This window comes from Chelonoidis abingdonii, chromosome 4 (genome assembly GCF_003597395.2).
Source record: "Chelonoidis abingdonii isolate Lonesome George chromosome 4, CheloAbing_2.0, whole genome shotgun sequence".
Taxonomy (NCBI): Eukaryota; Metazoa; Chordata; order Testudines; family Testudinidae; genus Chelonoidis; species Chelonoidis abingdonii.
The window spans coordinates 35,754,414-35,770,288 of NC_133772.1; the positions used below are offsets into that span (position 1 = coordinate 35,754,414).

At 40.0% G+C, this 15,875-nt stretch overlaps 1 protein-coding gene across 5 annotated transcripts in view; it reads left to right on the top strand.

Moving 5' to 3' along the window:
- Positions 1-15,875, top strand: part of CPT1A (carnitine palmitoyltransferase 1A) — a 67,797-nt gene that overhangs the window by 8,700 nt on the left and 43,222 nt on the right. For all 5 annotated transcript variants that reach the window (XM_075065049.1, XM_075065047.1, XM_075065050.1 and 2 more), the window contains one exon: positions 15,248-15,402. In XM_075065049.1, coding sequence (XP_074921150.1) covers positions 15,262-15,402 — 141 coding nt within the window. In that variant the 5' untranslated portion in view covers positions 15,248-15,261. The remainder of the gene's footprint in view (positions 1-15,247; positions 15,403-15,875) is intronic.

Genomic DNA, 15,875 nt, shown 5'->3' on the forward strand with positions numbered 1-15,875 from the left:
AAGCTATTAATACTACTACTTTCCTGTCATGAATGACTACTATAAATAGCCAGTAGTCAGAATCCTCTTTCTGCCTGGGTCCCCATTTAAGTGCTTCAGAACCAAGTGCTCCTTCACACAATTTTCTGAGGACATGAGTTCTAGCATTCTTTGAATGGCATAGCAAGAAGTGTTCAGTTAAACTTCCTAATAGCTATACATGAGTATGTAAAATTCTAGAAAAACCTGATCCCCAGTCTAAGGTATGTTTGGCATTCTACTGAATTTCATGTTTTTGATTAGCTTCATGTTATGAGGTCGTTGTTCAAATACTGCCTTATGTGAGCAACAGATTCAAAGCAGTGAAGAATTTTTTGGCATCTTTAAGCATGAATAGTCCCCTACCCTTAGGGCCAAATTCTGCCATGATGAAGGTGGATAAAGCAGCCCAGAAGTTAATGGAGTTGTACTCAAAACAAGCCTGAATGTGACCCTAAATTACCAAACTGATACTCCAATGAACAGAATTCTCTAGTATGGGCTATGTAGAACAAACTGTTAATTGAATAGTGAAAGCTCTGAAATATACCTCTACCCCGATATAATGCTGTCCTCAGGAGCCAAAAAATCTTACCGCGTTATAGGTGAAACCGTGTTATATCAAACTTGCTTTGATCCACCGGAGTGCGCAGCCCTCCCCCCTCCGCCCCGAGAGTACTGCTTTACTGCATTATATCCGAATTTGTGTTATGTTGGGTCACGTTATATTGGGGTAGAGGTGTATAAGTTAGAGATCACAACTGGTTTTTATTACTCATCTCCCATGTTGGCTGGGTTGGGCAGTAGTGGATTCAGTTACCTTTCTTCTAATTGTGCAGAGCATTAATTCCTGTAGATCAGAGTCTTCAGTTCTAGAGCTTAGTCTTCATTAGGAATGTTATCCTACAATTTCACGCCATGATCACTGATTGAGCATCAGCAGCAGGAGCATTAGTGTAGATAGGGCTTCAAGCAGACATCACAATTTTAACTACTGTTTCATTGAGCCCTGGTCTACACTGCAAACTTATGTTGGTCTAACTGTTGCTCAGGGGTATGGAAAATCCACAGCTGTGAGCAATGAAATTATACCTTCCAAACTCCTTTTTGAGCTCATGATCCATTTGTAAATGTTTATGGCCTGTCACTACCCAGTAAATAGTCTGGGGGAGGAGCCCTGGGATGGTTTCAGTTGAGTCTTTGTCCCCCCCCCCCCAAGTGATTTGGGTTGGGTCCTGCCCGGCACTCACTCCACAGTGGTGGCTCCTGCAGCTGCTTTGCTGTGGGGCTGGCTGGGGTTGGCTCTGGGCGCTGCAACCTCCGGGATTGCATCGCTGCTCAGGTTTGGCCCCGCCCCACTGACTGGACCAAGTTTGTGTGAGTAGAGTTGTGACTTGGCTCATGGAGTTTCAGTGCGACTCACTCAAATTTGGCCTACCCAGACTCTTGACATCATGACAGTTGGGCCACAGCTCAGTGGTGCTGGGACTCCAGAAGTTGTAGTGCCTGGTGCAGGGAGATGAACCCAACCAGCCCTGTAAGACAGGGGCTACCATGTGACCTTTTGAAACATTCTGGCAACCTAATTTTGGGTTCTGATCCATAGGTTGAGAAACCCTGTACTAGTGCCCCCCCTCCCATCGTTGTTACCACAGTTAAAATTTTCATAGTGATATTGGAAACTTTATGGGGGGGAATCCTAGTATAGGCACAGCCTTGAGATGTTTTGCCTCTACATCTTTTTTCTTTTGTCTCTTTCCTATATTCTAAATTGACAGGTAATTTTTATTTCTCTTAGAAAACTTGCCACTGTTTTGCCTTTTCAGTTAATTGATTTTACTGGTTGATAGCCATTTGATTTGAAACTTGCATCATCAGTTTGAAGTAACTTGATAATTACAATGTGCAAATGAATTGCTGGCTGTCTCATCTGACTTTGTTTTCTGAAGCATATTTTATCGATTTTTCAAGTTGATGAGTTTACAGATATTTTAATATAGTAGGCCACATTGTAGAAGGCCACCAACTTGAAAATCACATTTTTACCTGAAAATCTTGTTCTTACTATTAAAAATAATACCTACAACTTTTAAAATTGAAAGACAAAAGAAAAATGTATTTCACTTTATTCTGTTTATTTTGCACTTTTGACTGCAGTATCTATGCAGCTGGCAAAGGTAGAGTGCTAGCAGGACAATGGGCAGAGTTAAGTCTGCTCTTGCAGACACACTTGCAAAAATAATAATTATAATCTCTCAATTCACTGTTAGCGCAGTTCACAAGCTATTTGTGTGCAAATGTAGATGCAGCCCAATAGTGTGTTTAACATCAATGGTAGCAGAGAGGGAAGGAGCAGTGGACCTGATTGGGCTTCACAGATTGTGTTTCATGGAAACATCAAACAAGATGAGTTGATAGACTTCAGTTCTTCTGCAGCGTCCAAACTGGGATAGACATAAGGGAGTTCAGCTTGATGTATGTGTAATCATAGTTATATTTTAAGAAAATTATTACAGTACTATAAAAATCCAGCATTTTACTTTTATGTGAATCCAGTGCTGTATTTTTGACATAATGAGGTGGTCACTTTTCTATGAGAGAGCGTGAATAACTGCTGAGAGTGGGATGTCTCTTGGAACTGTGGACCTTATTCATAAGGAATAGGACCTGGTTTCTGAAAATAAATTTGCATCTGAAAAAACAGGAATGTCAGAGAATAAGATTTTTTTTTTTTACTATTTTTTTCTTTTGGAGCTTACTGCGAGTTTGTTGGAGATCTGAAGAGATAGCAAGGCAGGCTGTTCCACTACCTCATCTCTGAACTGCCAGATGAATGACTCTTGTTTTCCCCTCTGTGATTATGCTTTTTTTTCCACCCAGCTGTACTTAGCTGAAAGTAGAAACTATGGTAAATTCCTGAGATAAGGGAAAAATAAGGCAAACAGTGTTTTCACCTTTTTACTGTTCTGTGGCATATGACCTTTATCAAACCCACACCCAGGTGAAGATAATTTGATTAAGGCTAATGATTACTTCTGTGTGAGATGTTGCAGTGTAATTTTTTGCAGTTCATCTGTTGGTTGTAATGGAAAGGAGATTGCAGGCATGGCTGTGCAGAATAGTTGCTTACCATTAAACTGTGAAACTGATGGCAAAATGGAAGTAATCTGAAAGTGGAAGTCATTCTGAAACATTGGCACTGACTGTGTTGTGTTTTAGCTACTGCAGTTTTACTGCCAGCTGGAATGTCTACCTTAAGTCAGTTGCTACAGGATGACATGGTTTGTATACTTTGCTTAGATGGCAAAGAAAGTCTTGACTAATACACTTACGAGCCACAACAACAGGAATCAGAAGAATCCTCAGAGTATGCCAAAATTCTCTTCAATCTGCCTCCAATCTATAAAATTTTTGTGGGGATTTTTATTTATAATCAGACTTATTTATTTTTATATCATATGTCAAGACACAAAAAAGGTCACTGAAAAAATGTTTGGCTTTCTAACCTGCCTTTGCTGCAGATAGAACAAGTAGAAACAGTTTCACAAATCACACAGGCACAATGTTTCTTAGTTTCTAGCAATATAACTGTCTTTTCTCTCTCGTTTTTAAGATAGTTAAATATTCATATGGAAAAAAGTCATATTCAGAAATAAGGTACAAAGATTAAGTTTTCCCATCTGTTGAGAGTGTTTCCACCACCTGGAAAGGATGTTATCAATCTTAATTAGTAAACATTGTAGACTTTTTAAAGCACTTTACATACATGCTATGTTAGAGGTATGTTCAGCTGCACTAATTAAGAAAATTAGTTTGCTGTTTCTAGTGTGATCAACAGTGAAAATATTCTCTTCTGTTTAATATCAAGTTAAGATGATTGCAGGAAGCTCAAACTTCTTTCAGTACTATTGTTTCAGTAGCTACCTGCCTTAATTGCAGTACTGTGTCCCTTGGTTATAACACCCAACATAATCTTGTAACATAGACATAACTGAAACACTTCTGAAGCTTTCTACAGCCTTGGATCACTCTAAGTTTAGTGAAAAACCTTGGACTTTACCATGCCCTATTCTAAATGCCAAACTGTGTCAAACCTAGAGCGTGCTATTGAGTTTTAACTAGGTCCAGTCAAATGATATGTCAGTTGACTGTCAAAGCAAAGGCAAACAAGAAATTATATTACTTCTGGGTTTGTCTTTTCTCTTTCCAATAACTGGAAGTGTCTGACCCATAAGATAATTTAAATAACCTTTCTGACTACTTTGAAGAAAGGGATAAGGAAGAAAATGTTTGGCTCATTGTTTCTGAAGAGCCTAAAGTTTAACAATTCCCATGATTGGAATCTCTCAGAAAACTGAGACGCCTCTTAAAACATATGTTCTACTATGTATAGCTTCTTCTGATAACATCTGTTTGTGAAGTAACTCTTATTTCTGTGCATGTTTATAGAGATGAAGGCTTCAATCTTGTGGTTTTTCTTTTGAAATATACCTGTTTCAGAACATGCAAAGACTCTCTAAGCCAATTGCACAAAGTTTCCCAAGGCCTATTAGATTCCAATTTTAAACTGAAAGTTTAATGTAGCTCAGTGAAAGTGAGTGTGCTGTGAATTTTCTAACTAGAATTGGATGTAATGTACTTTCCAGTGATGCCCCTCTCCCCAACTCTTTAACAATGTAACTGTAACTTGTCACTATCACTTTCTTGCCCCTCTCTCTCCGCTGCTGCTGTTTGCCACAAGTGCTCACCTAATGGACCACAGTTGCAAGTGTATTTTTAGGTCTCACTGATATTCTCTGGGCTCGCTGCTTGTGATGAGACTGCATTCTCTACTTACTGTTTCTCCAAGGAATCATTAACCTTTGATCCTGAAAAGAGAATAGTAGAAGAGCCTTTTTTCATTTTGTGTACTTGGTTTGTCATCAGGCATTTAATTAGCATTTATGTACAGAGCACACATTTCATAATAATCTGTAAATATTATTAAAATACTGTGAAGACCACTTCTTAAATTGTTAAGTTGGTTTGGAGGTGATAGTGGTGGAGATACAATCACTCACCAATAGTGAGATATGGCTGAATCTTGTAGCCTGAGAAATCTGCACTTCTGTTTTATTCAGTTGCTTTGCATTTACTAATTTGCGTCTTCTGAGCTCTTACTGCTATTATTATTACTTAAAATGTCTGGTTTCTTCTATCTAAATGTTTTAAAATGTACTGTGACTCAGAAGGTTTGGCCTCTTAACTACTGGGGAAGTGGCAGGCCTCTGCTACCGCAGGGGAAACCAGAGAGTTTTCTGCTTCTGTAGCAGATGGGTCATAAAATGGGAGGGAAGCAAGTGGCTAAAATGAGTGCAGGGGTCGGGAGTGCCTGGATATCTCATTAAGGGCAAGGGAGCTGGGGGATGGGGCAGGGGAGGTGATCTTCAGCTGCCTTTGTATTTCTCCACCCTACACAGTCATTAGATCTGTGAATGAAGAGGGGGTTCTTTCTACCAATAACATTCCCAAAAAAATCTCTGCTGCAGAAGAGCCTGATGCTAAATGCCCCCATTGTATGTAATATGTTTTCTAAGATGTTTTGTTAGACTAAATCTTTTCTCAATTAACCTGATGCTGTTTCAGATATAGATAGATAGTGGTTGTTCTGCTGTGTTCTAGGAGCTTGTTCACTAGAACATGCAATAGTATTTTTGAAATGTCCACTTCCTAACTCCAAGTGCTTTTTTTTTTTTATACACTTGATTAAATGAACAAGTCCTGTAACTGCCTTCTGTGTGAGTTTGATTTTTCAGATCTGAGATCCTGATTTTTTTTTAACACAGCATTTTACTTTGTGTTCTCTGACACAAAAGGTGTTACAGAGAGACAAAGTGAGTGAGGTAATATATATTTTATTGGACCAGCTTCTGTTAGTGAGAGAGAGAAGCTTTCAAGCCAAAAAGAGTTCTTTTTCAGGGCTTGGAAGCTTCTCTCTCTCACCAACGTCCAGTAAAAGATATCTCACCTACCTTGTATCCTGGGACCCAGATGGCTACAACTACACTACATACATCAAAGATGAAAAAGGCTGCTGTTCCCTGAAATCATAGGGGAATATGGGTCAGGGGCATAGCTGGTTAAAAGTTAACTTTTGGTCAGGGCAGTATAAACGTCCTAAAGAGTCGCAAAGATAACATAGTGGGCAGAATTAACAGATAGATTTAGCTGGGGAGGTCAGCAATATTATTTGTTGGTTTGGGAAAACCAGCTGGGCTGGTATTCACTGTTGTTTTGTTATAACAGAGAAAAAGCATGCTGAACTGTGGTTCCTTTTTTTTAACTACCTTGCTTTGAATGAGTTGATGTTACAGCTGGTTTCAGTAAGATAGAAAACAGGAGGGTGTGTGGAACAAGCAAATCTTACAGTGTCCTTTCAGGAGGGAAAGTGTAAGATTTCTTTACACTTGTATGGATGTGAATGTATTTTTAAAGAACACTTACAGAAATGAAATTGTTTCAAAATGACATTTTTAGAAAATCATAGTCAACTTTTTAATACTCTAAGATTTTGCTGAGTCCTAAGAAAGTCACAAACACCCTAGCTTTGTGGTTCACTGTTTGGGGTGAGGCTTATTAGCATGTACTATATGGAAACATTTTGCTGACTACTAGTTTGCCTGCAGCTAAAATGAATGATTGTTTTCCTCTTGGTTTGAATGAGTGGTGTGGCCTCTGTTACTAAACATTGGCAAATTGAGTTGATGAATAAAACGCATGCTCAGTTGAGCTGTGCCCTTCTACCTACTTCGCTGACAAACATGTGACTGCCTCAGAAATGTGGAAGAGGGGAATGCATGGAGCAGATTATTAAATTGGCTTTGGAGAAGCAGAAAAGAATTCCCCTAAAGAAAAGGGCTTCAGGAAAGCTTTTTTTGGGCTACACAGCCAGTATTTATTTTGAAAGTGCTCTTTTTTTTTTTTTTAACCCTCCCCCCCCAAAATAAAATAAAATAAAAGCAAGCAGTAGTTTTGGTTGGGAAGCTGCAGTTCCTCTCTTTATGAAGAAGGGCTTCTGATACAGGGATTTCCCTACACTTCCCCTGAATTTCCGCAATACCTCCCCAGTGGAAGTTACATGCAGTGTTGCCAATTTAGTCATCGGTTGGGAATTTGAATAGAAATCGAAAGATTAATGCATGTTTTAAAAGCATTTGTAGTATATGATAAAGTACTTGAACCTATTGTGTGTTTTCAGGTACAACACAGGCACTATTTGACCTCCCCCCTTTCCCTTAGTATGAACAAAGACTAGCTTCCTCACCCAGCTGTTGTTTGTTCTGACAGTGTCGGCGTATTCATTTCAGTGATATTGCCCAACCTAATAATTTCAAATTATGATTTGTAAGCAAAGTCTGAATGAGCATTCCCCTGACGGCTAATGATGAACCTGGAGGTGGGGGTGTGGGAAAGGATTCAGGACCAGACTCTATGTACATGAGCACACCTATTCTGCCTAAGTATCCAGCAGACAGAGCTGTGTTTTCCAAGTGATCAATTTTGGCTGGTGTTGGGTTACAAATCACTTCAATATTGAATGTAGTGGTAATGAAATGTTGTTATCCTTGTTGTATAAGTAAAGGGCAGCAGAACTGTACTTAGCCTGTCCTGACTTAGGGGGTCACCCTTAGTGCCAAATCTTTGCCGAGTCTGAGCCCTGGCACATCTAGGCTTGGTTTTTCATGGCTGCAGGACTTCTGGACTTGCCACATCAGTTATGAAAGTAAAAAACTTTCCTGAGCCCCAGCACTTCTTTCGTTACGAATTAAACACTGGTTACCCTTAACTGAACTGCACTCACTAAGCGAGAGTTTGGATGACAGATCCCAGTGGTGGGGGAAACAGAGAGGGTGGGGATAGATGTTTTGCTTACTGGTGTGTACTCTGCCTAAGAGTCACAGGCACTATTTGACCTTCCCCTGTTTAAAGATAGAGCTGATTACTCTCCACTGAGAGTTTGTTTTATTTTGTGAAGTGACCACTAGAGCTGAAATAACTGATAATTAGGTCTCAGTGCTTAGACCTGCTGTAGGGTAGTGGTTCTGTGGAAGACCTTGCCCAGCCTGCACTATCAGTGAGGTTTCACCACTGAGAGCTGAAATCACTGAAAGCTGGGTGGAACCTCAGTAGACTGATTCATAGAGGTCATGATGGCAGGTGGCAGCAGGAGCGGTGGCGTGAACAGTGGCACGATGGACAACAGCGGCTGGAGTGAGTGGGAAATGGCTGGAGGAATGAGCAAGATGCGTTCTCTCCCCCGCTGCCCTCAGGGTGGGAGGTGAACTCCTGCAAAAGCACCTCTGAACTCTGAGTCTCCGTTGACCAAGGACAACAATGAGTGAGGTGCAGTGGAGGGAGAAGGGAGGAGTACGTTAAAGGAACATTTATTTGTTGGACTATGTTTGAGTGACTTTGTTCCAGAATGCTAGATTTGTGACTGGGAAACTTTTATATAAATATACATTTTCTAGTAGGCCAAGATTTCTAAAATGTGTTATTTGCCAAGATCATTATCTCACATTGTTGCTATCTCGTGAGGTGGTTATCTTGGGGAGTTTCTGTACTAAACATTTTTATTATTACTTTTTACGTAAGAATGACCATACTTGATCAGACCATTGGCCCAGTATCCTGTCTTTTTGACATTGGCCAGTGCTAAGTGCTTCAAAGGGAATGAAAAGAATAGAGCAATTATCAAATGATCCATCCCCTGTAGTCCACTCCCAGCTTCTGGAGAACAAAGGCTAGGGACATTCAGAACATAGTGTTACATCTCTGCCCATCCTGCTAATAGCCATTGATGGACCTATCCTCCGTGAACTTAACTAGTTCTTTTTTGAACCCTGTTATAGCTTTTGCCTTCTCAACATTCCCTGGCAAAAAGTTCCATGGGTTGATTGTGTGTTGTATGAAGAAATACTTCCTTTTGTTTGTTTTAAACCTGCTGCTTATTACTTTTATTGGGTGACCCCTAGTTCTTGTGTTATATAAAGTATTTGTCATGGTACAGTTCCCCACTCTGAACCTTAGCGTCCAAAAGATGGGGTACCAGCATGAATTCCTCTAAGCTTAATTACCAGGTTAGAACCTGTAGCGCTGCCACCAACCAGGAATTCCAGTGTCTGGTACACTCTGGTCCCCCCAAAACCATGCCTTGGGAACCCTAAGGCCCAGACCCTCTGGATCTTAACACAAGGGAAAAAACCCTTTCCCCCATTGTTGCCTCTCCCAGGCTTCCCCTCCCTGGGTTACCCTGGAAGATCACTGTGATTCAAACTCCTTGAATCACAAAATAGAGAGGACAATTCACCTTCCTCCTGTAGTAACAGCCACCTGTCCCAGACCTGGACTTTAGCGTCCACAATCTGGTCCTGTCCCAAACCTGGACTTTAGCGTCCAAAATCTGGGGGCTTACCTGAAACTCCCCCAAGCTCACTACCAGCTTGGATATTCTCGCTGCCACCAGACTAGGACTTTGGGGGTCCCTAGTTGTTGCCCCGAGTCACGCCCAACTTTCCCTGGGGACCTCCCACAGACCCAAGAGCCCTGGGTCTCTGCTACCTCTCCAGCTTCCCCCCTTTCCTGGGTTAACTGGTGCAATGCTATGCTTCACCTCCTTGAGTACAACCGGAGAAGCCAATTAGCTTCCCGAGTCTAGGTATATTACCTAGTCCAACTCACAGCAAGAAATTCCCCCTCGCTTTGGTCCTATAGCCTTCCCGCCCTGGGACAATAGGGAGGTGAGACACACCGAGTTGGGCTTTTCCCTCCCCCCTCTGCTCACTAAGAAAGAAACTTTCACAAGGTTAAAAAAGAAACATTTATAGAGAAAATAAAATAATCTTGAAATTGAAAAAAAGCTCTGCAGTACAGAAACGGCTCTTCTTAATCAGAAAGTGAAGAAACAATCTGATTTAAAAGATGAAGACCAATTAAAACCAGTCCAACAATCCACATAAATGTAATACAACCACAAGTCCTCAGTACGGCCGTAATTGCTTTGGGGGGTGTCTTGTACTCAGCAGATTGATAGAGAGAAACTTGAGAAAAAGATGCAGTTAGGAGAAATGCTTGTTAACTCAGCAGCGAGAAAACAACAAAGACACACAGCCATCCCACATGCTATTGCGTAAACACACAAGCTCCTATAGGCCAATTGTTTGGGGTTCCTTTGTACTCACAGACTTGGTGGTATAATATTTGAAATAAGATGAGTTAGGAGGACAACCTTGTTTACTCACAGCCGAGAAAACAAAAAAAGACCCCGAGTAGTATCAAGTCCTCACCCCTCTATAAACAATCCAGTTCTCTGAGTTGTCCTCTGGTATAGGTGTTTGGTTACCCTTTCCAGGAAAAGAAACTAAACCCTGTACCTTACCTATTATTTATGCACCTTCCCCGCTTCTCTTCCCCCTCCCAGACCTGCTGAGAGAGACAGTAATCCTGACACAGAGAGAAATAGCCTCTCTCTCCCCTTCTCCTTTCTCCCCTCCAATTCCCTGGTGAATGCCAGACCCCATTCCCTGGGTCTCACACCACAGAAAAAAAATCAGGTTCTTAAACAAGAAACTTTAAGTTAAAGAGAGAAAACAGTAAAAAATTATTTTGTAAATATTTAAAGATGGAATAGGTACGAAGTCCCTTCAGCCGTAATTGACACTGGGAATACCCTCCCTAGCCTAAGATGACAAGTACCAAATTAAAATCCTTTCGAGCAAAAAATACAAATTTGAACTCCTTCAGCCAAATGGCATTCTTGCAATAAAGAAAAACAAACATGAGAGCTAACTGCTTATCTATTAGTACTCACGGTATTTTGAACTTATAGAGAGCTCGTATCGAGGAGGTGGAGAGAGACCTGGTTGCACATCTGATCTCACTCTAGCCCCCAGAGTGAACAACAACCAAAAACTAACAGCACACACAGAAACTTCCCTCCCTCAAGATTTGAAAGTATCCTTTCTCCTGATTGGTCCTCCAGTCAGGTGACAGCCAGGCCTACTGAACTTGTTAACCCATTATAGTCAAAGAGATATAAAGTACTTCTGTGCTATTAACTTTTCTTATCTGTTTATGACAGTATTAAATAACATTTCCTTATTCACTTTTTCCACATCAGTCAAGATTTTATAGACCTCTGTCATATCCCCTGACTTGTCTCTTTTCCAAGCTGCAAAGTCCCAGTCTTATTAATCTCTCCTCATGTGGAAGTTGTTTCATATCCTTAATCATTTTAGTTGCCTTTATCTGTGCCTTTTCCAACTGTAGTATATCTATTTTTGAAATGGGGCGACCAGAACTGCACGCAGTAGTCAAGATGTTGGCATACCATGAATTTATATAGTAAAAGTGAAGGAGCTTGGTTTGCCAGACTGATCAGCAAACTGATGCTGACAGCCTTTGTGAAAAGGCTGCAAAATACCAAGCCTCTGGACTTCATAAACATGCAGAAAACCTTATAAACCAATCACTGTGAGAACCAATTTAGAAGTACTTCATAAGGCTGTTAATAGAGACAACACAGTTTATGCAAACAAACATGGCTGTCTCATCATACTTTCTATTTAACCAAGAGAGACTACAAACTGGAGACCAATGTTGAGTGCATTGTCACTTGTTAATTCTGAAATTGGACATTGATTCTGACCAACGCCAGCAGATACTCACTATCTTTCTGTAAGAAACTCAACTGACTGGTTAGAAGCATGTGGTGCAACAGTGAAAGACTCAGCAGCTGAAAAAGTGAAGAACTCTCTTACTGCATTCAGAAAATGTGCATACATGGCCGATGAATCCATTGATGCAAATGGGCGTCAAGTATTAAGTCATTGCATAGGTTATCTTGATGTCAGTGGTAGGCCAATAGATGCATTTCTAGATGTTCTGGTTATAGAAGATGTATCGGCTGTATCTGTGACAACCCACATCGTAGAAGAGTTAAATGCTTTTAAATTGAACCGCAAACAGATTGCTGCTTGTGCATTTGATGGAGTTGCAAACTTCTCTGGAAGACATAGTCGAATACAAGCTTTGCTCAGAGAAAAGTGTAATCCTAATCTCTCCTATACACATGGCAGAGCCCATCTTCTCCAACTAGCACTAGTCAAGCTGCAGAATCTTCAAAAGACATTTGAAAAAGCCTTAAATTTAATATGTTCGTTATACTTCTTATTTTTCAGCAAGAGTCCAAAAGGACTGAACATCTTGGAAAAAATAGATACACTAGGATTGAAGTTCAAATGAGTCCAACCTGAGAAAACCTGCTGGCTTTCTCACGAGCAATCCTTGGCTGTTGTCTTAAAAGTACAGCAACTGTTGTTATTGACTTTGGAAAGTATCTACCAAGATGGGACGGATCTAAGTAGTGAAGCTGGTGAATTACCTTTGCTACTAAGTTCAGAGAAGAGTATTGCCGTTCTCTCTCGTAAGTCTATTGTTGAAACCACTTGAGTTATTAAACAATGCCATCTAGGCATCTAGTACAACAGTAGTAGATCTTTGTCCAGCAATAGAAGCTACACTTAGATCAATTGGCGAGAGAGCCATTGAAATCATACTGCAAGAAGCAAGACTTCAATTCAGAAGTTGACTAATTAAGGCATTTATATTGACTACTTCAGTAAAGAGGACAAAAAGTGTTTAATTCAGCTGAAGAAGTACAGAGACTTGATTCTTACAAATCTACAACAGCAACTTCTAGATTCTACTAAACTTCTATTCAACTTTTACAGATGCCTGTCTTATAAAACACCAACAGTTGAGTGGAGTAAGGCACTACCACCAATGGAGCTGCTACGTGATCAGGATAGAACAGAGAATTTGAACGCAGAGTGGAATATCATATGATGAATGAACAAAGAGTTGATTTCAACTTCTTTTTCATCACTAGTGGTTCGATCCAATATTTGTGCTATGTTTCCTGTGATGAAAGAAGTAGGAATTCATCTCTAGCTACTCCCAGTCACAACAGCTATAGTTGAACATTCTTTTTCCTCATTGAATTTCCTCATTGTGTTCTGAAAAGAGACGCCTTCTGTCTAATCATGAGCATATCACGAAGGACCGGAAGTACCAGACACGTGAGAAGCCACGAAAGATGAATGCACTGCATTTGAGAAGTTCATTAACAGAGTTGTGCAAAATTACAACAGGAAACCAAGAAGGATATAGATGTAGTACATGCTTCATAGTAGGATTGAGTAGCTAACTTTAATTTGTGTGATGATTTTTGTAACATGAGTTAAATCTAATAAAATGGTCATGAAACATTTTTATTATTGTACCATACAGCCCACCTTCACCCTCATGGTCTCACCCCATGTCAACTATTTCCGCCCCCCCCAACCTGTATATTCGAACACTACAACCCCGCTAATTTCAATTCCTGGGGAAAACACTGTTGCTGAAAGAAACTATTGCCATAAGATTTTCCGTGTCTCAAGGGGTGTAGTAATCTAAGCAGCAGGCACTGTTTGTTTTCACGGCTCATACTGATGAGGTGATTCTCATTGGATCACTTTTTTTCTTAAATCTGAACTTTTGGAGAGGCTAGGTTATTTTTCCATGGGAGCTAATATGCCTCTATATTTGAGATATTCAGATTAAAAATATTTTTAAAATGCTTATTACCTAATCCCTTTATATTAAAACTAAAATCTTTTAAAATGAGTATACTTTTCACTGTTGATGCTGTTTGATTTACTGGTTGTAATTCTCTTAGCTTAGATAATGGAAAGAGCATAGCTGATTTCACTTTGAGATTCTCATGCACTAGCCCAGTGGTCCTCAACCTTTTCAACTATAAATCAGCCCATACACTCTTTTTAGTCTAATGATTTCTACCTTCTATCTTGTAATGCTCAAGGAGTCTTCTTTAGAATAGGTTTAACTGCATTGCACTCATTAATGTGCTGACGAATTCACATGGCTAACTCCTGCTGAAAATATTCTAGTTTCTGGATTTCTCAATAATGAGTTTAGTAGGATGTAGAAAAAAAAATTGGGGGGAGAAGGCCTTTAGCTTACGATTTGGCTGCAAATTTGTTTTCTCCATAAAGTCAGATCTGTGTGGAGAGTTCTGCCAGTTGAGGTGAATGTTCTAAGTACCGTTTGTTCTAAGTAGCTGAAAAAGCTAACCCTGTATCTCTGTATATAGTTAAACAGAGAAGAGTTTACTTACTGCTTGCTCTATGGCAGGGATCAGCAACCTTTCAGAAGTGGTATGCCGACTCTTCGTTTATTCACTCTAATTTAAGGTTTCATGTGCCAGTAATACATTTTAACATTTTTAGAAGGTCTCTTTCTATAAGTCTATAATATATAACTAAACTATTGCTGCATGTAAAATAAATAAAGTTTTTTAAAATGTTTAAGAAGTTTCATTTAAAATTAAATTAAAATGCACAGCCCCCCGTACTGGTGGCCAGGACCCAGGCAGTGTGAGTGCCACTGAAAATCAGTTCGGGTGCCTTCTTCGGCACGTGTGCCATAGGTTGCCTACCCCTGCTCTATACTATTTTCTGAATATAATTTGATTAAGCCATTATGCTGTTCCAACTGTATTCTAAGGATATGTCTGCACTGCAGTTAGACACCTGCAGTTGGCCTGTGTCAGCTGACTTGGGGTTGCAGGACTCGGACTAATGGGGTGTTTAATTGCAGTATAGATGTTCAGGCTTGGGCTGCAGCCCAAGCTCTGTGACTCTCCCATCTCTCAGGGTCATAGCACCTGGGACCAAACATCTGAACTGCAATTAAACAGCCCCTGTAGCCTGAGTCAGCTGGCACGGGCCAGCCACCAGTTTTTGATTGCAGTGCAGACATACACTACCTCCATTCTGCAGATATACACACCATTTGATCAATTTTACCAGTGGAAAAACCTAATATAATTGGGAGAAGATAAGACTCCTATTTATAGACCCATAAATTAAGGCCAGAAGGGGAACATTAGATCGTCTGCTGAGATTTCCTCTATTGCATGGGCCATCTGTCTGAAATAGGCCATATGGAATTTGGTAGTACTGTACATAATTGCAGCCCACTTCATGATCTCTCCCAAAAATATTGGGAAATTGAGCAAGCCAGGAATGTTTCACTGGAAATGGAGTAGCTTCTGGGCCAATAGTTCCTCTGGGATAGTGAAATCAGATTTGTTTTATATAATTTTTAACTTTTTTTCTTTCGGCAGAACACTTTTTGAAAATGGCAGAAGCCCATCAAGCAGTAGCATTTCAATTTACAGTAACTCCAGATGGCATTGACCTGCGAATGAGCCATGAGGCTCTCAGACAGATCTATCTTTCTGGTCTCCATTCCTGGAAAAAGAAGTTCATCAGATTCAAGGTACTGAGTTCATGTAGGTTTGAATGCATAATCCAAACCTATTTGGTATTTTTAAAACTTGCTTAGATTTTGCATGAGTAGAACTAAATATTGATGTAGCTATAGAAAATAATCGTCATTCATCCTGATTTAATCAGTCTTTTTATTCTAACAGGCCGATTTTGTTCTCAGTTATAAGTGCAAACGTTGAGTTATGCTGAAGAACTTAGCACTGAGCTATGTTACTGTTTCCACAAAATATCACTTTGTGAAGGCTAACATTGAGGCATTATTATTGGCCTTTTATATATGAGGCCCAGGTACTGTTCTAAATTTTACTCCTGAGGGACTTCTGTATTAAAAATTCTGTATATTTTTTGTCTCTATAACACTATGTAATTACACAAGTTTCAATTATTTTGCTAATTTATTGCAAATACCTGTCAGCAAGTATGTCTGTAACAATACAGACAACAAAAGAGATTCCCCCAGGA